General features: G+C 47.3%; 1 protein-coding gene across 1 annotated transcript; it reads left to right on the forward strand.

The window, feature by feature from the left end:
* Positions 1 to 2,718: 2,718 nt before the first annotated feature.
* MYDGF (myeloid derived growth factor) lies at positions 2,719 to 14,023 on the forward strand. Its single transcript, XM_035120125.3, has 6 exons — positions 2,719 to 2,908; positions 3,743 to 3,793; positions 4,717 to 4,778; positions 7,689 to 7,770; positions 9,426 to 9,498; positions 13,374 to 14,023. The coding sequence occupies exons 1-6, from the start codon at positions 2,729 to 2,731 to the stop codon at positions 13,451 to 13,453; spliced, it is 528 nt and encodes a 175-aa protein (XP_034976016.2). The 5' UTR covers positions 2,719 to 2,728; the 3' UTR covers positions 13,454 to 14,023.
* Positions 14,024 to 17,133: the final 3,110 nt, after the last annotated feature.

Consider the following 17,133-nt stretch of genomic DNA (forward strand, 5'->3'; position numbering starts at 1 on the left):
GTGGGTGCCACCACCGAGAAGGCCCTCTGCCTGGTTCCCTGTAACCTCGCAGGGAGGAAGCCACCAGAAGGCTCTCGGAGCTGGACCTCAGTTTCCGGTCTGAACGATGGGGGTGGAGGCACTCCTTCGAGTATACAATACTGAGCCGAGGCTGTTTAGGTCAGCTTTAAAGGTCAGCACCAACACTAGGAATATAGGTCTTTCAGGACTGACGTTACATGGTCTCGGCGGCCACTCTCAGTTGAATAGAGATAAACCAACATGAATAGTCCAAAATAGAAGCGACCATGTCTGAATTGGCTCTCGGTGTCTCCAGCTTGTACAGGAAGAGGAAGAAAACCACCTGTAGCCTCTTGTGTCACGGTCCGGTCGGCGGGCGTCAGGACCAGAGGCAAGATGGTGGTGTAGAAGCAGGAACAGGTGCAGGGCTGAGGGTCCAGCAGCAGGCAGTCACAGGGTCAAGGAGCAAGGCAGAGGCGAAGGCTCAAGGAACAAGAAGCAAGGTGAAGGTCCAAGGGTCAAGGAGCAAGGCGAAGGCTCAAGGAACAAGGATCAAGGCGTAGGCTCAAGGAACAAGAAGCAAGGCGAAGGATCAAGACGTCGTCAAGGCAAGGGTCCACGGAGCAATGATCAAGACATCGTCAAGGCAAGGGTCCACGAAGCAAGGATCAAGAGGCCAGATGCAACCAGGCAGGGATAGCGTTGCTGTGGCAAAGAGCTGAAGGGAAATGCTGAGCTTTTATCCCTCCCAGCTCCTGCCACCAGGTGCAGTGAGGTATCCAGTGGCCTCACCTGAGTGACCACTCCTTGCCTCTCCAGCACAAGCTGAGGTCTTCATCTGTGTGGCCACGCCTTGCTTCTCCAGCACAAGCTGAGGCATGCCCCAGTCCTGCAAAGCACTACAGGCCCCAGAGCCTGACTCCTGCCCATACTCCTGACATCTTGCACCCATTTCTCTCTCATCGAACCCAATCTTAAGGGTGGTTGCCGATGTGTCCCACCTCCTTGCAGGTAGAAAGCTGTCAGAGGCTGATAACCCCCACCTGAACGAAAGCTCTTCCTTAGAAAGTGAGGAGGCCGTCGTGCCACTGACCTCCAGTTTCTCAGGGTTCACAAGAGCCATTCTCCCTCTCAAGCAGGCTGCCTCTGCAAAAAGAACACTGCTGGATACAAGGGTTGGCTTTTACAGCCTTATCGGTCAGAGAATCATAGAATCATAAAGCTGGAAGAGACCACAAGGGCCATCCAGTCCAACCCCCTGCCAAGCAGGAAACACCATCAAAGCATTCCTGACATATGGCTGTCAAGCCTCCGCTTAAAGACCTCCAAAGAAGGAGACTCCACCACACTCCTTGGTAGCAAATTCCACTGCCCAACAGCTCTTACTGTCAGGAAGTTCTAAACTGGATGGAGACAGGATCCAGTTGCAACAGAGTCCTCACCTTACTCCATCCTTGCAAGGAGGTGAGAGAGACCAAGAACAAAGTGTACAGGAACCATCATCATCACCATCATTATTATTATATTGAATTTATACACCGCCTTATACCCGGGGGGTCTCAGGGCGGTTCACAGAATAAAATCAAGATATAAAACCACAAAATAAAAATGACAATCCAATAGTCCCCCCAAGGGCATAGTACTTTGAAGACTTTAGAGGTTGCCCAGCCCCTTAGCCAACGCTCATCCCAAAGCACCCTACATACATCTAGGGTTGCCAGTCTCAATAGAGGACAGGACTTCTGTGCCTTTAATTGCCCTGCTCTCTTTTGAGTCTGGAAACCTGAAAGAGAAACCAGCAGATCCTTTGCTTGGAAGTTAAAGAAAGGGTCTGCTGGTTTCTCTTTAAGGTTTCCAGACTCAAAAGTGAGCAGGGCAATTAAAGGCACAGAAGTCCTGTCCACTATTGAGTCTGGCAATCCTACATACATCACAGAAGGGGGAAGTTTCCGACAGAAAATTTGAGTGCAGCTTCTCTCCTGTCTGTCAAGGTACCTGATAATGTCTTTCAGATTGCATTCCCTAGGTATCCAGGCCATTCCTTGAGATGGCAAACACTTTACACCTCCTTATTCCAGCAGCCTTTGGTGAAAGAACATATATATATCCTTGTATCATAACAAAACAGTCCATGCAACTTTATTCATTTCTCTGCCAAACGTCCCATCATTTGGAACCCTGCAAACAGTTCTGGTTGCCTTATGTTTTAATTTTTTTTAAAAAAAATCTTTTTTTGTTTTAAAATGAAAATCTTCAGATACAGGGCAGGCAGGCACTGGACCTAAATGTACTGTTTTATACCACCCATCTTCAGCCTCTAGAATAGGACAGGCAGACGAAATCCAAATAAACAATAATCACCAACAAGTTTATCTATTGCTTTTTTTGCGGGGGGGGGCAGAAAAAAATCTTACACCCCCCCATACATTCAAAATACAGTACTGTACATGGATTCCCCAGGGAACCATAGTTTATCTTTTACACAGCTGCAATTCCGGTTGCATGCATGGAGGGAGAAGCCGCATGCTTTCTATCTGCGCTCTGGTCGAGAAAAAACAACTCGGCAGCAAAGAGTTAACCATCCTTCGCCCGCTGCAAAGATGGCCGCCGGGGCGTCAAGGAAAACATTACGCGCCTGAGCAGGCAACGCGAAGGAAGGTTTTGGCCACCACGGCTCGTCGTAGCCCCCGCCCCTCGGGGTTTTTTCCCCACCTCCGTTCCTCCAAAGATGGCGGCGCCCAGGTCGATCAGAGTTCGGCGGCTTTGGGATGGTTTGGCGGCGGCCGCCGTGTTCTTCTTCCTCCTTCCTCTTCTTCCCGCGGCGGAGGCCGGGGCCGAGGGGGACCAAAGCACGGCCGAGTTCGACGTGAGGCCCGGCGGGGCGGCCCACTCGTTCTCGAGGACCCTGGTGAGAGCCGGACGGAGGTGGCGACCGCTGGTTGGCTGAGGCGCGCCTGACCCGGCGGAGAGGACAGCGTTTTGATTGGCTGGAGCGAAGCTCCGGGCGTGGCCTCTCGGCGGGGATTGCGGAGAGGGCGGGGCGTGTCCCTTCGCGGCAACCGTAGTTAGGGGGAAACTTTGGTTCTGTTGGGCTTGGCACCTCTCTGCCTATAAGTGTGTGCACTTCTCATTTCTGTTAATTATTAATTATTAATTAATTAATTATAGTACACTGCTACCAATTCTTATTTCAATTGTTTCATTTTGTTGCTTATTTATTGTTTTTATTGCATTTATTTATTGCAGTAATTGCATTCATTTATTGCATTCATTTATTGTGCATATTTATTACATTTACTTATTGCAGTAATTGCATTTATTTATTGCACGTATTTATTTATTTATTGCAGTAATTGCATTTATCTCCCACCTTTCCTTTCATGGAGCATCAAGACGGTTCACGTGGTTCTCCTAACCCTCCTCATTTCATCCCCACAACAGCCCAGTGAGGTAGGGCTGGGCCGAGAGAAGGCAGTGACTGTCCCCTGCCCCCAGGTCACACCTGGTGAGCTCCATAGGGAATTCGAACCCTGGCCTCTGCCAGGACCCAGTACAACACTCTATAACCGTTACTCCACACTGGCTCTGGGAGAGTTTTCCTTTTATATTTTCATTATATTTTATATTTGCGCTTCAGTGTTCGTTTCCTTGGCTCCTCTCTTGATAACCTGTTAACCAGCGCTGTCCCATGGAAGGAAGCACTGAGTGTTTTAAAGCCCTCGTTTCTGTTTCTTTCCTTCAGGGAGACTACACCTGCACTTTTACCTATGCTGCTCAAGGTGGGACCAACGAAGTGAGTTGCGTTAATCCTAAAACCAATTTTGCTTAGGCTTCTTCCCCCCAGCTACTGCCCTTAATTCTGAAGCTGGAGCGACACTCTTTAATTCTGTAAGGTGGAACACTTAACATTCTTCTAAACTGTTGCATTTGATGTGAGGCATTGCTGCCATAGGCATTGTGAGGTGGGTGAGAGGGGGAGAAAGAAGGGGGGTGCAGATTTTTCCTCCCCATCTGCAGTGCATGTGTGGGGTTTTATGCCAGCGTCACGTCCATAGGTTCTTCATCTGTTCATTTATTAGTCTTCATTGGTGGTAAGAGAGATTTGGGAGCTCAGAGCATGGCTGGTTGAATTTGGTAGGTTGCTGTGAGTTTTATTTGTGTGTGATGTGAGAAGGGGTGGGAGGTTGTTGGGTCAAATTAGCCATATTGATTTGTATGCAGTTGTGGGGTTTATGTTGTTGTCTTGTTGGGCTGTGTATGTAGTAAAGGGGAGCCACACTGGGGTGGAGACATTCTCTTTTGTTTGTCCCCTGCTGATTTCAATTTGTTGTAGTTACAGGTAGGTAGCCGTGTTGGTCTGAGTCGAAGCAAAATAAAAAAATTCCTTCAGTAGCACCTTAAAGACCAACTAAGTTTATATTTTGGTATGAGCTTTCGTGTGCATGCACACTTCTTCAGATACACTAGCGTATCTGAAGTGTATCTGAAGAAGTGTGCATGCACACGAAAGCTCATACCAAAATATAAACTTAGTTGGTCTTTAAGGTGCTACTGAAGGAATTTTTTTATTTTGCTTCAATTTGTTGGTTAGCTTTCCTTGTAGTGGCTGCAGTTTGCTCTTGGCTAAGGTTTCTCTGATGGGCAGATCTTGCTTATCTGATAGGTAAGTATGTACCTAAATGCTGAGATTTATTGTTATTCCTTTTCCCTTCCAAGAAATGGCAGATGAGCATTGGGATCAGTGAAGATAACCTGCTGTTTTCCTGTTCCATCTGGAGGTGAGTACAGTTTTCTGCCGTTTATCTTTCTCTTTGCAGCTTACACATAGGTGATTTTCCTCCTTGCTCCCTGAGTTTGAGGGAGTTGCGCCTCTGGAAGGCACCTCCCTGGTTCTGAAAGGGTTGATCCAGAGGGCTGTTCTCCTCTGCCCTGGCCACAGTCCCGGATGGGAGAGGAAAGAGAGCCACATTGTTAGCCACATTATTAACCCAAGGGTCGTGCCCTACGACTCATAGGTCAGAAGGGTTCCTTTGAGGGCATCTAGTCTAGATCTGCAGCACATTGCAGTGACAGCATCCCTGATAAGAGGAGAACGACCCTCTTCCACTTTTCACTTCCAGCCTGTCTAAATTGTGACTGCTCCTGGTGTTTCATGGCTGCCGTATGTGGTGGGTTCTCAGTGGTGGGTTTATTCTGCTTTGTTAGTTGTTCTGTGATGCTTCCCCCAATTCTGCTGCCGTGTTATTGCTGCCCGGAGGAGCTGCAGCACAGCAAAAACGGGACCGAAATAAACACTTGGACATTTGTGGAATAAAAGGAAGTGGTGGGGGTATGTGCCAACTTGGAAACAAAGCTATATATCCACCCTGAATCTATTGCAGGTGCAAACAGTATTGAAAAGGGGGAATCACGTATAAACACTCCAGTACCATCAGGAGCACGAAAGATCGCGAATACACGATTGAAACGCTCTTTCCATTCCTCTGCAAGTTCAGGACAAACCTGAGACATAACTGAGGCACCAACTTCTTAATGCATCAGGACAGTGGCTGAATTCAGGCCTCTTAAATGCTCATGTTCTTTGCTGCAGGATAAAGGAAGGGCATACCAAGCTAAACTCGAAGTCCCTAAGCACCGGAGGGCCTTTACCTTGGCATGATGTCATGCCCTCCCCTTGGCTGTCCTTGAAGGCCGATGCAGGAAGATTGCTTCCCTGGAGATACAATGCCCCTGTGCCTCTGGACAGATAGAAACAACAGAGCATGTGCTTCTACATTGTCTGTATTACAGAGACATTTGTACTAGCTTCATCTTACCATTACAGTGGTACCTCGGTTTACGAACTTAATCCGTTCCTGAAGTCCATTCTTAAACCAAGGCACACTTTCCCTAATGAGGCCTCCTGCCGCCGGTGCCCTTTCCACTGTTCGGATTCCGTTCTTAGACCGAGGTAAAGTTCTCAAACCAAGACACTATTTCCGGTTTTGTGGAGCTCATAAACCGAATCGTTGGTAAACAGGTCTGTTCTTAAACCAAGGTACCACTGTACTGCGTAAGTACCCAGGGTGCACAGGAGAATTCTATACCTTCTTGCCGCTTTCAGATATCAACCCTGCTGCAACATGCAACGTTGCCAGATTCTGCACAGCAGCGCTCAAAATTTGTCAGACGATGATGACCTGTGCCTCAAACTAGATTTAATGAGCACTCATATCAGAGTGCTCTGTAGTCTTATAGCTGTAGTCTTATATATATACAGTGGTGCCTCACTTAACAAATGCCCTGCTTAACGAAATTTCCGCTTAACGAAAGGATTTTTCGAGCGGAGGTTGCCTCGCTAGACGAATCCGTTTTACGAAAAATTAGTCTAGCGAATCGCGGTTTCCCATAGGAATGCATTGAAATTCAATTAATGTGTTCCTATGGGCAAAAAAAAAATCAAAAACAATTCAATGCATTCCTATGGGATTCGCTAGACGAATTTTTCCTTATAAGAAAAGACCCGTGGAACGAATTAAATTCATCTAGAGAGGCACCACTGTGTGTATATATATATATATATATATATATATATATATATATATATATATATATATTCTTATGCTCTGCCACATCTGTCTAATGTTCCTAACCCTTCTTTTAGACTTTCCTAGCTTCTTTTAGATTTTTATAGGCTTTTAACTCTTTTTAGTTCTTCAAATCATTTTTTCAGATTTTAAATGACTGTACCCTTATGCTGGTCTATAAAGATTTGGTTTGGTTTGGTTTGGATAGGGCAGGCATGTCCCAACTTACAAGAGACTGCGATCTATTCCCACTATATATATATATAAAACTGGCAGTGATCTCCCCATTGGATTGACTGAAGTTGTTGAGCTTTTTTGGGGAGGATCAGCCACAGTTGTTGCACTTTTTTTGGACATTGACCTGTTGGACATCCCTGGGATGAGCTTACAAGCCCCACCCTGTAGATTGCATCACTTTTTCTCAGCTTCACAACATGGATCACAGGGCAAAAGTCTGCGGAGGTGGGATTGTGGTGGGTTCTAAATCATGCAAATAGCCCCTGCGACAACAGCAGGCTCCCTGCCATGCATGTTCAGTGTGGGGAGGGCTGTGAGGCCAGAGTCTGTTGGGTGTGCAGCAAAGATGACGAGGCCACCAAGCATGTTCCTGCTCTTCCCTCCCCTAGTTTAAGCACCTGAACATATCCTCTTAACCACCCATCTTTGCATAAGTAAAGGACCCCTGGACGGTTAAGTCCAGTCAAAGGCAACTGTGGGGTTGCGGCCCTCATCTCGCTTTCAGGCCGAGGGATCCGGCGTTCGTCCGCAGACAGCTTTCCGGGTCATGTGGCCAGCAGTACTAAACCGCTTCTGGCGCAACGGGACACCATGGCGGAAACCAGAGCGCACGGAAACGCCATTTCCCTTCCCGCCGCAGCTGTACCTATTTATCTACTTGCACTGGTGTGCTTTCGAACTGCTAAGGTTGGCAGGAGCTGGGAAAGAGCGATGGGAGCTCACTCCGTCGCGGGGATTCGAACTGTTGACCTTCTGATCGGCAAGCCCAAGAGTCTCAGTGCTTTAGACCACAGCGCCACCCGCATCCTTACATATAACCATATAACCTCTTCCTCTCTTAATGCTGTGGTTTTTCTTTTTTTTTTTTTTCCTTTCACGTCCAAGGCCCCAAGGGAAGTCTTACCTCTTCTTCACCCAGTTTAAAGGCGAAGTCAAAGGAGCGAAGATCGAGTATGGCATGGCCTACGTAAGTCTTTTCTGTTTCTAGGGTGAGGTGGGGTGCTGGCCCAAAGTCTCCTGTTCGATCCCTGGCATCTCCATGTAGAAATGGCCCTGTCTAAATTTCCTTGTGTTTATTTATAGCAGTGTTTGTATGCTGCTGCATCATTAAAAAAATACAAATAAAAACACATTTAAAGTGTTTACAGCAATAAAACCACATAATAGAAACCATGACAATATTAAAAACGGACACCAATTGTTCTTAATTATTGAATACAGTTATTCAATTGTATTCTTAATGGCCTTCATAGGTCTGATAGGATAGAAAAGGTATCGTCAGGGATTTGAAAGTTGGCACAGGAGGTGCCTGCTGAATCTCTTTTGGCAGGGAGTTCCACAGGATTGGGGTGATTCTTGCTATTATCAAATGAGCCTCCCCCACCCCTGTAGTGATCAGGTCGGGATATCAGGGTTCCTAAGTTGTGCAGGGCTTAGTAGATTAGCCCTGAATGGGGTAACTGTGCCCCTGAAGGACCAGGAGCTCAGCCTGGGAGTCATTTTGGACTCACAGCTGTCCATGGAGTTGCAAGTCAGTTCTGCGTCTGGGGCAGCTGTCTACCAACTCCATCTGGTACGCAGGCTGAGACCCTCCCTGCCCGCAGACTGTCTCGCCAGAGTGGTGCATGCTCTGGTTATCTCTCCCTTGAACTACTGCACTGCGCTCTACGTGGGGCTACCTTTGAAAGTGACCCAAAACTACAACTAGCCCAGAATGTGGCAGCTAGACTGGTGACTGGGAGCGGCCACCGAGACCACATAACACCATTCCTGAAAGACCTACATTGGCTCCCAGTACGTTTCCGGGCACAATTCAAAGTGTTGGTGCTGACCTTTAAAGCCCTAAATGGCCCAGTGTACCTGAAGGAGCGTCTCCACCTCCATCGTCCAGCCTGGACACTGAGGCCCAGCACCGAGGGCCTTCTGGCAGTTCCCTCCCTGCGAGAAGTGAGGTTACAGGGAACCAGGCAGAGGGCCTTCTTGGTAGTGGCGCCCACCCTGTGCAATGCCTTCTCATGAGATGTCAAGGAAATAAACAACTATCTGACTTTTAGAAGACATCTGAAGCCAGCCCTCTTTAGGGAAGCTTTTAATGTTTGGTGTTCTATCGTGCTTTTAATATCCAGTTGGGAGCCGCCCAGAGTGGCTGAGGAAACCCAGCCAGATGGGCGGGCTATAAATAATAATAATTTATTATTAATAATAAATTATTATTATTATTATTATTTATTATTACAGACTTGAACCTGGCTTGATAGTAAGGGGGAAGCCACTTTAGGCCACTGAGAAAAGCAAGTAACAATTAAGTAAGCAAAGATCTTCAGGTCCTTCTGCCAGTCAGTGTACACCAGGTGTGGGGAAACTGTTCTGCCAAACGTTGCTTGGCTACAACTCCACTGACCAAGGCTTGCTGGGGATGATGAGAATTGGAGTCTGAAAAAACCTGGCGGTCCAAAGGGTTCCTTCCCCACACCTGGTGTCGATGGCATTGGGCTTGGGTAGACCCAGCGGCCTGAATCACTGGAAGGCAGATTCCTGTGTCCCTGTGATGACTAGTTTGAGCAGCAGGCGGGAGAGAAACTCTCGGATATGCCTGTCTGAGCACCTTCTGTCTCGTTGCAGTCCACGGCTGCGGTTGGAGGGCAGAGGGACATCCCCTTAAAGGAGGAGGAATTCCAGGTGACTGAAACGGCAGGTGAGTGGCAGCAGGAGGGGCTGATGACACTACTTCGGGAGGGACAGAGGGCTGCTTGGGGGGGGGGAGGACAAAGCCCCCAGAGCGTTTGCGGCTGGAGAAGTTGGAGGAGCTCAGCAGGACATGATAGGGCATGCAGTGAAAATTTCTCAGGCACAAATTGCTCTGCTATTGGGGTTGTGTGTGACCGCCCTGAGAGCATCATGAACACAGCTGATCTCAAGGGTGCAGTAAAAAGGGATGCCTGGAGGGACCCTAAAAGCAGTTGGTGGGTGGTGCTGCGGGTTAAACCACTGAGCCTCTTGGACTTGCTGATCGGAAGGTCAGCGGTTCGAATCTCCGTGACGGGGTGAGCTCCCGTTGCTCTGTCCCAGCTCCCGCCAACCTAGCAGTTCGAAAGCATGCCAGGGCAAGTAAATAAATAGGTACCGCTGCGGCAGGAAGGTAAGTGGCATTTCCGTGCGCTCTGGTTTCCGTCACAGTGTCCTGTTGCACCAGAAGTGGTTTAGTACTGCTGGCCACATGACCCGGAAAGCTGTCTGTGGACAAACGCCGGCTTCCTTGGCCTGAAAGCGAGATGAGCGCCACAACCTCATATTTGCCTTTGACTGGACTTAACACCCGACTCAAAGCTCACTCGCTGGTTTTGGGGTTCCATCCTAAACTGCTTCCCTGGAGTGGAGTAAGGAGTTTTTATTTTACTATTTTTAGAGTCAGACTGCATATCATCATGATCTCACTGGAGCAACATCAATGCAATTTGCATTGCAAAAGAAAGAAAGAAAACTTCCATGTTTGGTGGCAGTGTACCTGTTACAAGGGATGTGCCGGAGAAGGCTGTTGCCTTCGACCTTTCGCATGTATGGGGAACAGGAGCTTAACCGTCACTTCTGTGGCTCCTAAGCAGTTGCCGGTTTCCTGAAGCTTGTTCTGTAGCTCAGATAAGTACGCCGGCTTTTTGAAGCCATGCTCTGCCCTTTTGTGGGCAAATTGCTTACTGCGACTGCTTGTGGGCAAATTGGTTACCTGTGCCTGTTTGGTCTGAGAACAAATCGTGTCTCCCTGTGGCGATCACACAGGGACACTCCCCCCTGGATGTTTCACGGTCGATTGATCCCTGTGCCACCATGGTAACTCGCTGCCACCAACTAGGTACTTCCTGGTAATCACTGAGTCCAGTCAGGGTTGTTAAAGTGAACACAAACTTCAGTTTATTTCTTACAAGTATAACAAGCGTATGGTTTCAAAGATGGTGTTCAGTCAATATTAACTTAGTTCCTATACCGGCCTATACCTTCCTATACCTTCCACCCTCAAGTTCACAATTCAACCCACCTCCTCCCAGTTCCCAGCCAGAACTGCCCAGGTTCTTATCTGTTCCTTTCAGATGCTGACTGTCCCTGACTCAGATTTACAGTGATGCCTCGCAAGACGAATTTAATTCGTTCTGCGAGTCAATTCGTTTTGTGAAAAATTTGTCTTGTGAATCGCGGTTTCCCATAGGAATGCATTGAAATTTCTTTTTTTTGCCCATAGGAACGCATTAATTAAATTTCAATGCATTCCTATGGGAAACCGCGATTCGCAAGACGCATTTTTTGCAAAACGAATTAGTCTTGCGAGTCACCATCAGATCACAAGAAGCATTCGTCTTGCGAAAAATTCATTTTGCAGGGCATTCGTCTTGCGAGGTACCACTGTACTTTCTCACGCAGCTTAAACCAACCCCCCCCCGGGCTTGTTTTATACTCTCGCTGACTCCGCCCCCTGGGTTCTCATTGGCTTTACATTTAACCCTTTCACATGCATACTGGGGATGACATCACTCTCTTCACAGGCAAACGCCACACTCCCATTTTCCGCATTCAACATTTTTTTGCACGTCCGGGCTACGAGTGCCGTTCCTTTTTAAATTTTTATTTATTAGGTTTTTCAGATTAGAATTCTACAGTCACATACCCCACATACAACATAAAAACAAGATTCCAAGGAATCTACTGGACTTCCCTCCTCCCCTTTGTGGGTCCTGTTGTTAATCATTTCCTCCTGCATCTTTTATGATAATCCAAAACTTGTACCACTCCAATGTGTCCAGAATTCACCATTAAACTACAAGTGATATTCCAATCCTACCAACAATTTTAACTGTTTACAATGGTCCTCATGATAAGCAATAAATTTTCCCCCTTCCTTACTAAAATTTTGGTCTTCCCGATTTCTGATTCTTCTGGTCACTTTATCCGTTTCGGCATAAATCCACCCACTTGATCTGCCATTTTTCTCTGGCAGGGATTTCATCTTCTTTCTGAGTGCCATTCCTTATGCAACCAAAAATGACACAACTCATGCAAAAAGGAACAGCTCACTTCCGGGGTAGGGTGAGGTGGGGTGGGAATCCCATGGACATTTCTCACCAACTTCCACCACCTGGCTGACCCTCATGTTTGGGGCCAGTGTGATTAGCTAGAGGGTTGCCTGGAAGACAGTTTGGAAACCTCAGCTGGCGCAGAAGTCGGCGGCCAGGTTGCTTATGGGGAAAGATGGTTGGAGCATACTAGATTGGTCTTGTCCATTTATCCTTAAAGGATAAATGGACATAAATCTGACATCAGGAACCACAAGACAGAGAAACCAGTAGAACACTTCAATCTCCCAGGACATTCTATACAAGATCTCCAAGTAGCTGTCTTATTACAAATGAATTTCAGAAATAGATTGGTGTTGGTTCGACTGCACTGGCTCCCAGTTAAAACTGCTGGTTTGGCCCTATAAAGCCTTAAAACAGGACCGAAAGACCCCCGAGGACTGCCTCTCCCTCCAGGAACTCAACGCAGAGCCTGTGATCATCATCTGAGGCTCTTCTTCATATGCCGCCTCTACCAGAGTTCCCAAGGGCAGGAACACGAAGAGTGGGCCTTTTCTGCAGTGGTGTTGTTGTTGTTGTTGTTGTTGTTGTTGTTGTTGTTGTTGTTGCAGTTGCAGTGGTATTGTTGTTGTTGTTATTATTAATACCCCGCCCATCTGGCCAGGTTCCCCCAGCCACTCTGGGCAGCTTCCAGCAAAATATAAAAACACGATAAAATGTCAAACATTAAAAACTTCCCGATACATTACGCATCTTTAGGCACCAGGAGAAAATGTCCCTCTGCAATCGGGCCTCGGGCTGATTAATAGTCTATTTCCTTTTATATTTGTTTCAGATGGGGGGTATTGTATTGTTTTGTTCTTGTTTTTATTATGCACTTTGGTTTTATTCTGCGAACCGCCCCGAGATCTTTGGATGAAGGGCCGTATACAAAACCAGATAGATACTCCAAACCCTGCTACGCAGAAAACTCAGCTTGATCATAGGTAAAGGTAAAAGACCCCTGGACGGTTAAGTCCAGTCAAAGGCAACTATGGGGTTGCGGTGCTCATCTCGCTTTCAGCCCAAGGGAGCCAGTGTTTGTCCGCAGACAGCTTTCCAGGTCATGTGGCCAGCAGGACTAAACCGCTTCTGGTACAACGGGACACCGTGACGGAAACCAGAGCGCACGGAAACGCTGTTTACCTTCCCGCCACAGTGGTACCTATTTATCTACTTGCACTGGCGTGCTTTTGGACTGCTAGGTTGGCAGGAGCGGGGACAGCAAAGGGAGCTCACCCCGTCGCAGGGATTCGAACCGCTGACCTTCTGATCGCTGAGCCCAAGAGGCTCAGTGGTTTAGACCACAGCGCCACCCACGTGATCATACGTGACAGCTGGCAATCCAACCTCTGTTTAAAAACCTCCAAGGAAGCAGAGCCTGTTCCACTGTTGGAACAGCTGTGATCCTGCCGTGCCTTGTGTTTTCTGCCCTTCTTTTCACCCTGCTGTCGTCTTCTCCCCTTTGCAGTGTCTCACAAGGACGGCAAATTCCGCTCAGAACTCTCCAAGCTGCTGATCGTCGCCAAAACGGCCCACGACGAGCTGTGAATCGCCGAGGTCCCTTGCCCGTTGGAAGGTGCTCTGCTTTGCCGGGGACATTGCAAGCGGATCTTCTGGCCGACTCTTGCAGGGGGTGGGGCCTCCTCTCCTGTGCTCCAGTTCTCCGCTTGAGTAGGAATTGGGGGAAGCATTTGCAAAACTGCACAGTGCTTCGGCACCACAAACTCTGAAAGCTCCTCTTGAGATGTTTCTGGTGTTCTGCTCTGGCAGCGGTCTCTCGGAATACGAAATGTCACCGGCAGTGTGGGAAATAAGTGTGGGGTGCCGTTTGTCATCCTAGTAATCTCCGTTTTCAGTCTGTGGGTGCAACACCCAATTCGGCAGAGACCAGCGGCAGCTGTCACGGAGAGACTGCGTCTGAAAACCATTGCAGAAGTTTCGATTCCTCTAATCGTTTTTCACCCAGAAAGGACCAAATAAATACACTGGCACATTCCCCTCCACCTTGTCTTCCCCCTCCGTAAGCCAGCTTAAGAGCCACAACAGAATCCCACCTTCTCTTTTCCTTGGTGAAAAAGGGCAATAGTTCGAATAAATCAGAATATATATATCTATCTATCTTACAGTTTGTTAGTCTCTTTGCTGCTGCTGCGTCTATTTCCTGGGTACTAATAAAAATTGGTGTGCAAGTCTCTATCTTGCTCTGAAGAGCATTGAAAAGAGGATTGTATTCTTATTTTTATAAGTATGGTTATTATTTTTAAATACTGTATATATATTGTATTGAAGATTTTTCCTGAAGGAACAATGCAACTCAAAACACCACAAAAAAACAACCTGACCTCTGGTTGGTGCAAGGTCAAAATCAACTTGTAAGATTATGTCATAGGATCACATAGAACGATAAATGGCGACTGCCACATAAAAACATTCCCACGCACAGCATCAGAAAAAATTAAAAGCAAAAGCCAGAGCTGTCCCCCTCATTTCTGTAACCACTCTGCATTTTAAAGAAAAAAATCTCAAGGTGATTTACAACACATTGAAACATCCCAAAAAACCCAGAACGAAATGTTACTGAAGAAAATCACGTGTAAAGTATACATTCAAAGGAACATCATTAACAAAGAAACTAAAATATTAGCTTAAAGATTTTAAAATAAAACATTACAAAGGCGGTTGGGTGCAGAATGCATGTTTAACGCAGAAAAGTTAACAAAAAGGTTTATCCTAAACATTTCTGAAAAGAATCATAAAATCACTTATAAAACACCATAATTAGCAAGAATATAAAAATGTTATCCTAAGCATAGAATATATCTGCTGTTGTTCATTCTAGGTGGCAGTTGCGGAAGCTCAGACTTTGTGACCAGGGTCCGTACTAAGAGGCAGCCAAGGTGTTCTCTGGCTTCTTCAGCATCCTCAGCTTTTGTAGCTGGAGTCAGTCCGGGCCCTGCCCTCCCAGGCCAGGTGCCTGCTTCTGAATACCAGTTCACAGGGGGAAAAACAAATTGGGTGTTCGGCATGGTGTGGAACGGCTGCTTCTGTGCCTCTATGCTGGGTTGGACAGAATGAAGGAATGAATGCATCTTTATTTGCGTCAGCTATCGGCCATAGCAATAGAACAACAATACAATATACAAAAGAATAGAAATAAAAAGTCAATTATGTAAAATGCATATCCAAATAGTGGATGTTATTCTGATTGCCCCAGCTAAAAACCTTGCCACCTTTGCTGTCACCTGCTCATCTTGATCTGCCCAGAGAAAGGACACTATGGCAGTGGCTGGGCGACCCAGAATGGACAATAAAAGAGGGGTGATAATCTCATTCCTCAAGTCTTTATAAAGAGGGCAAGCCAGAAGGGCATGCGCCACCGATTTGGTACTGCCATCTCCACAGGGACATAAGCGTTTTTTGTGTGGAATCTGTTGGAATCTTACCCTCAAGTACAGCCAAGGGGCAAGACATTCAATCTTGCGAGAGTAAAAGTTTTAGAATTGCTAGGTTATGCAGATAGGGTACCAGAGAGTTGAAATGGGAAGATGGAAAATGGTCATAACATGGGTAAAATTTCCTTATTGTGGCCAAGTTGTTCTGACGCTCGATATCATTTAAAGGTAAAGGGACCCCTGGCCATTAGGTCCAGTTGCGGACGACTCTGGGGTTGCGGCGTCATCTCGCTTTATTGGCCAAGGGAGCTGGCGTACAGCTTCCGGGTCATGTGGCCAGCATGGCTAAGCCGTTTCTGGCGAAGAAGAAGAAGAAGAAGAAGAGTTTGGATTTGATATCCCGTTTTATCACTACCCGAAGGAGTCTCAAAGCGGCTAACATTCTCCTTTCCCTTCCTCCCCCACAACAGACACCCTGTGAGGTGAGTGGGGCTGAGAGACTTCAGAGAAGTGTGACTAGCCCAAGGTCACCCAGCAGCTGCATGTGGAGGACCGGAGACGCGAACCCGGTTCCCCAGATTATGAGTCTACCACTCTTAACCACTACACCACACTGGCTCTCGAACCATAGCAGCACACGGAAACACCATTTACTTTCCCGCCGGAGCAGTACCTATTTATCTACTTGCACTTTGAGGTGCTTTCGAACTGCTAGGTGGGCAGATGCAGGGACCAAGCAACAGGAGCTCACCCCGTCGCAGGGATTCAAACCGCCGACCTGATCAGCAAGCCCTAGGCTCTGTGGTTTAGACCACAGCGCCCCCCGCCCCCCTTCAATATCATTTAGGTGCTGACAAATTAGACAGTTTGCTTTACTAAAACCCAAAGTGAGTAGCTGTTGTGGTGATAAACCATGAGAGTGAAGTGTCTGATAGACAATTTTAGTCCAGGCGCTCTTGTGACAATCGTGTAGCACTAGGGATATTAGACTGGGGGGGATTTGAGTTTAGGCGAAGCAAATAGTTAAGTGTCCAATGCCAGCTCCGTAATTCTACCGAGGGAAGATTAGCCTCTTGGACAGATAGAACCATAGAATTGTAGAGTTGGCAGGGACCCTGACTGTCATCCAATCCAACCCCTTGCAGTGCAGGAATATGCAGCTCGAACCTGCAACCTTGGCATGACTAGCACCATGCTCTTTATAATCAGTGGAGGTAGCTTTGGTCTGACTGGGTAAGGAATCTTCCTGTGTTTCGCTGTGAGCAGCCGTCCTTTCTATGAGGACCACTTTCCTTGGCATGTGATTAACGAGGCGCTCAGCCGGTTGCTGACTAACGAGTGGAAAGGGATTGCTGCTGCATCTCTGGCCTCCTTCCTTGGCAGCGTCAATCACCTGTCATTCTGTGGCGCATCCTCTCACCGCCAATGCTCCAGCTGCTCGGCGTTCGCCTGCAGCTGGTGGGGTGTGGAAGGAAGATGCTCCAAGATTCTGGGAGATGAGCAAGCTCCGCTTTGACTTGCTTCATTTTTAGAAGGGAGACCGCCTGGGCTTAAAGGGTCGGCTTTAGTCCAGGAATATCTTCCCAATAGGGCCGGCCCACCCATGAGGCAAGGTGAGGCAACCACCTCAGGAGGCAGGGTTCACAGGGGCAGCAGATCCCAATGTAAATCTTTATTTATTATCATCATCATTATTATTATTTTAGTTTTTTCAAATTACAGTTTTACAATCACATATGGTGCTGGAGAAGACTCTTGAGAGTCCCATGGACTGCAAGAAGATCAAACCTATCCATTCTGAAGGAAATCAGCCCTGAGTGCTCACTGGAAGGACAG

Source organism: Zootoca vivipara, chromosome 6 (genome assembly GCF_965207765.1).
Source record: "Zootoca vivipara chromosome 6, rZooViv2.hap1.1, whole genome shotgun sequence".
In the NCBI taxonomy this organism is placed as follows: domain Eukaryota; kingdom Metazoa; phylum Chordata; class Lepidosauria; order Squamata; family Lacertidae; genus Zootoca; species Zootoca vivipara.

Excerpts from the sequence above, each read along its gene's own strand:
- MYDGF (XM_035120125.3), top strand. The coding sequence starts at position 2,729 with ATGGCGGCGCCCAGGTCGATCAGAGTTCGGCGGCTTTGGGATGGTTTG. Across the intron at positions 3,794-4,716 it reads CTCAAGGTGGGACCAACGAA|AAATGGCAGATGAGCATTGG; the intron begins GTGAGTTGCGTT and ends TTCCCTTCCAAG. Across the intron at positions 4,779-7,688 it reads TTTTCCTGTTCCATCTGGAG|GCCCCAAGGGAAGTCTTACC; the intron begins GTGAGTACAGTT and ends TTCACGTCCAAG.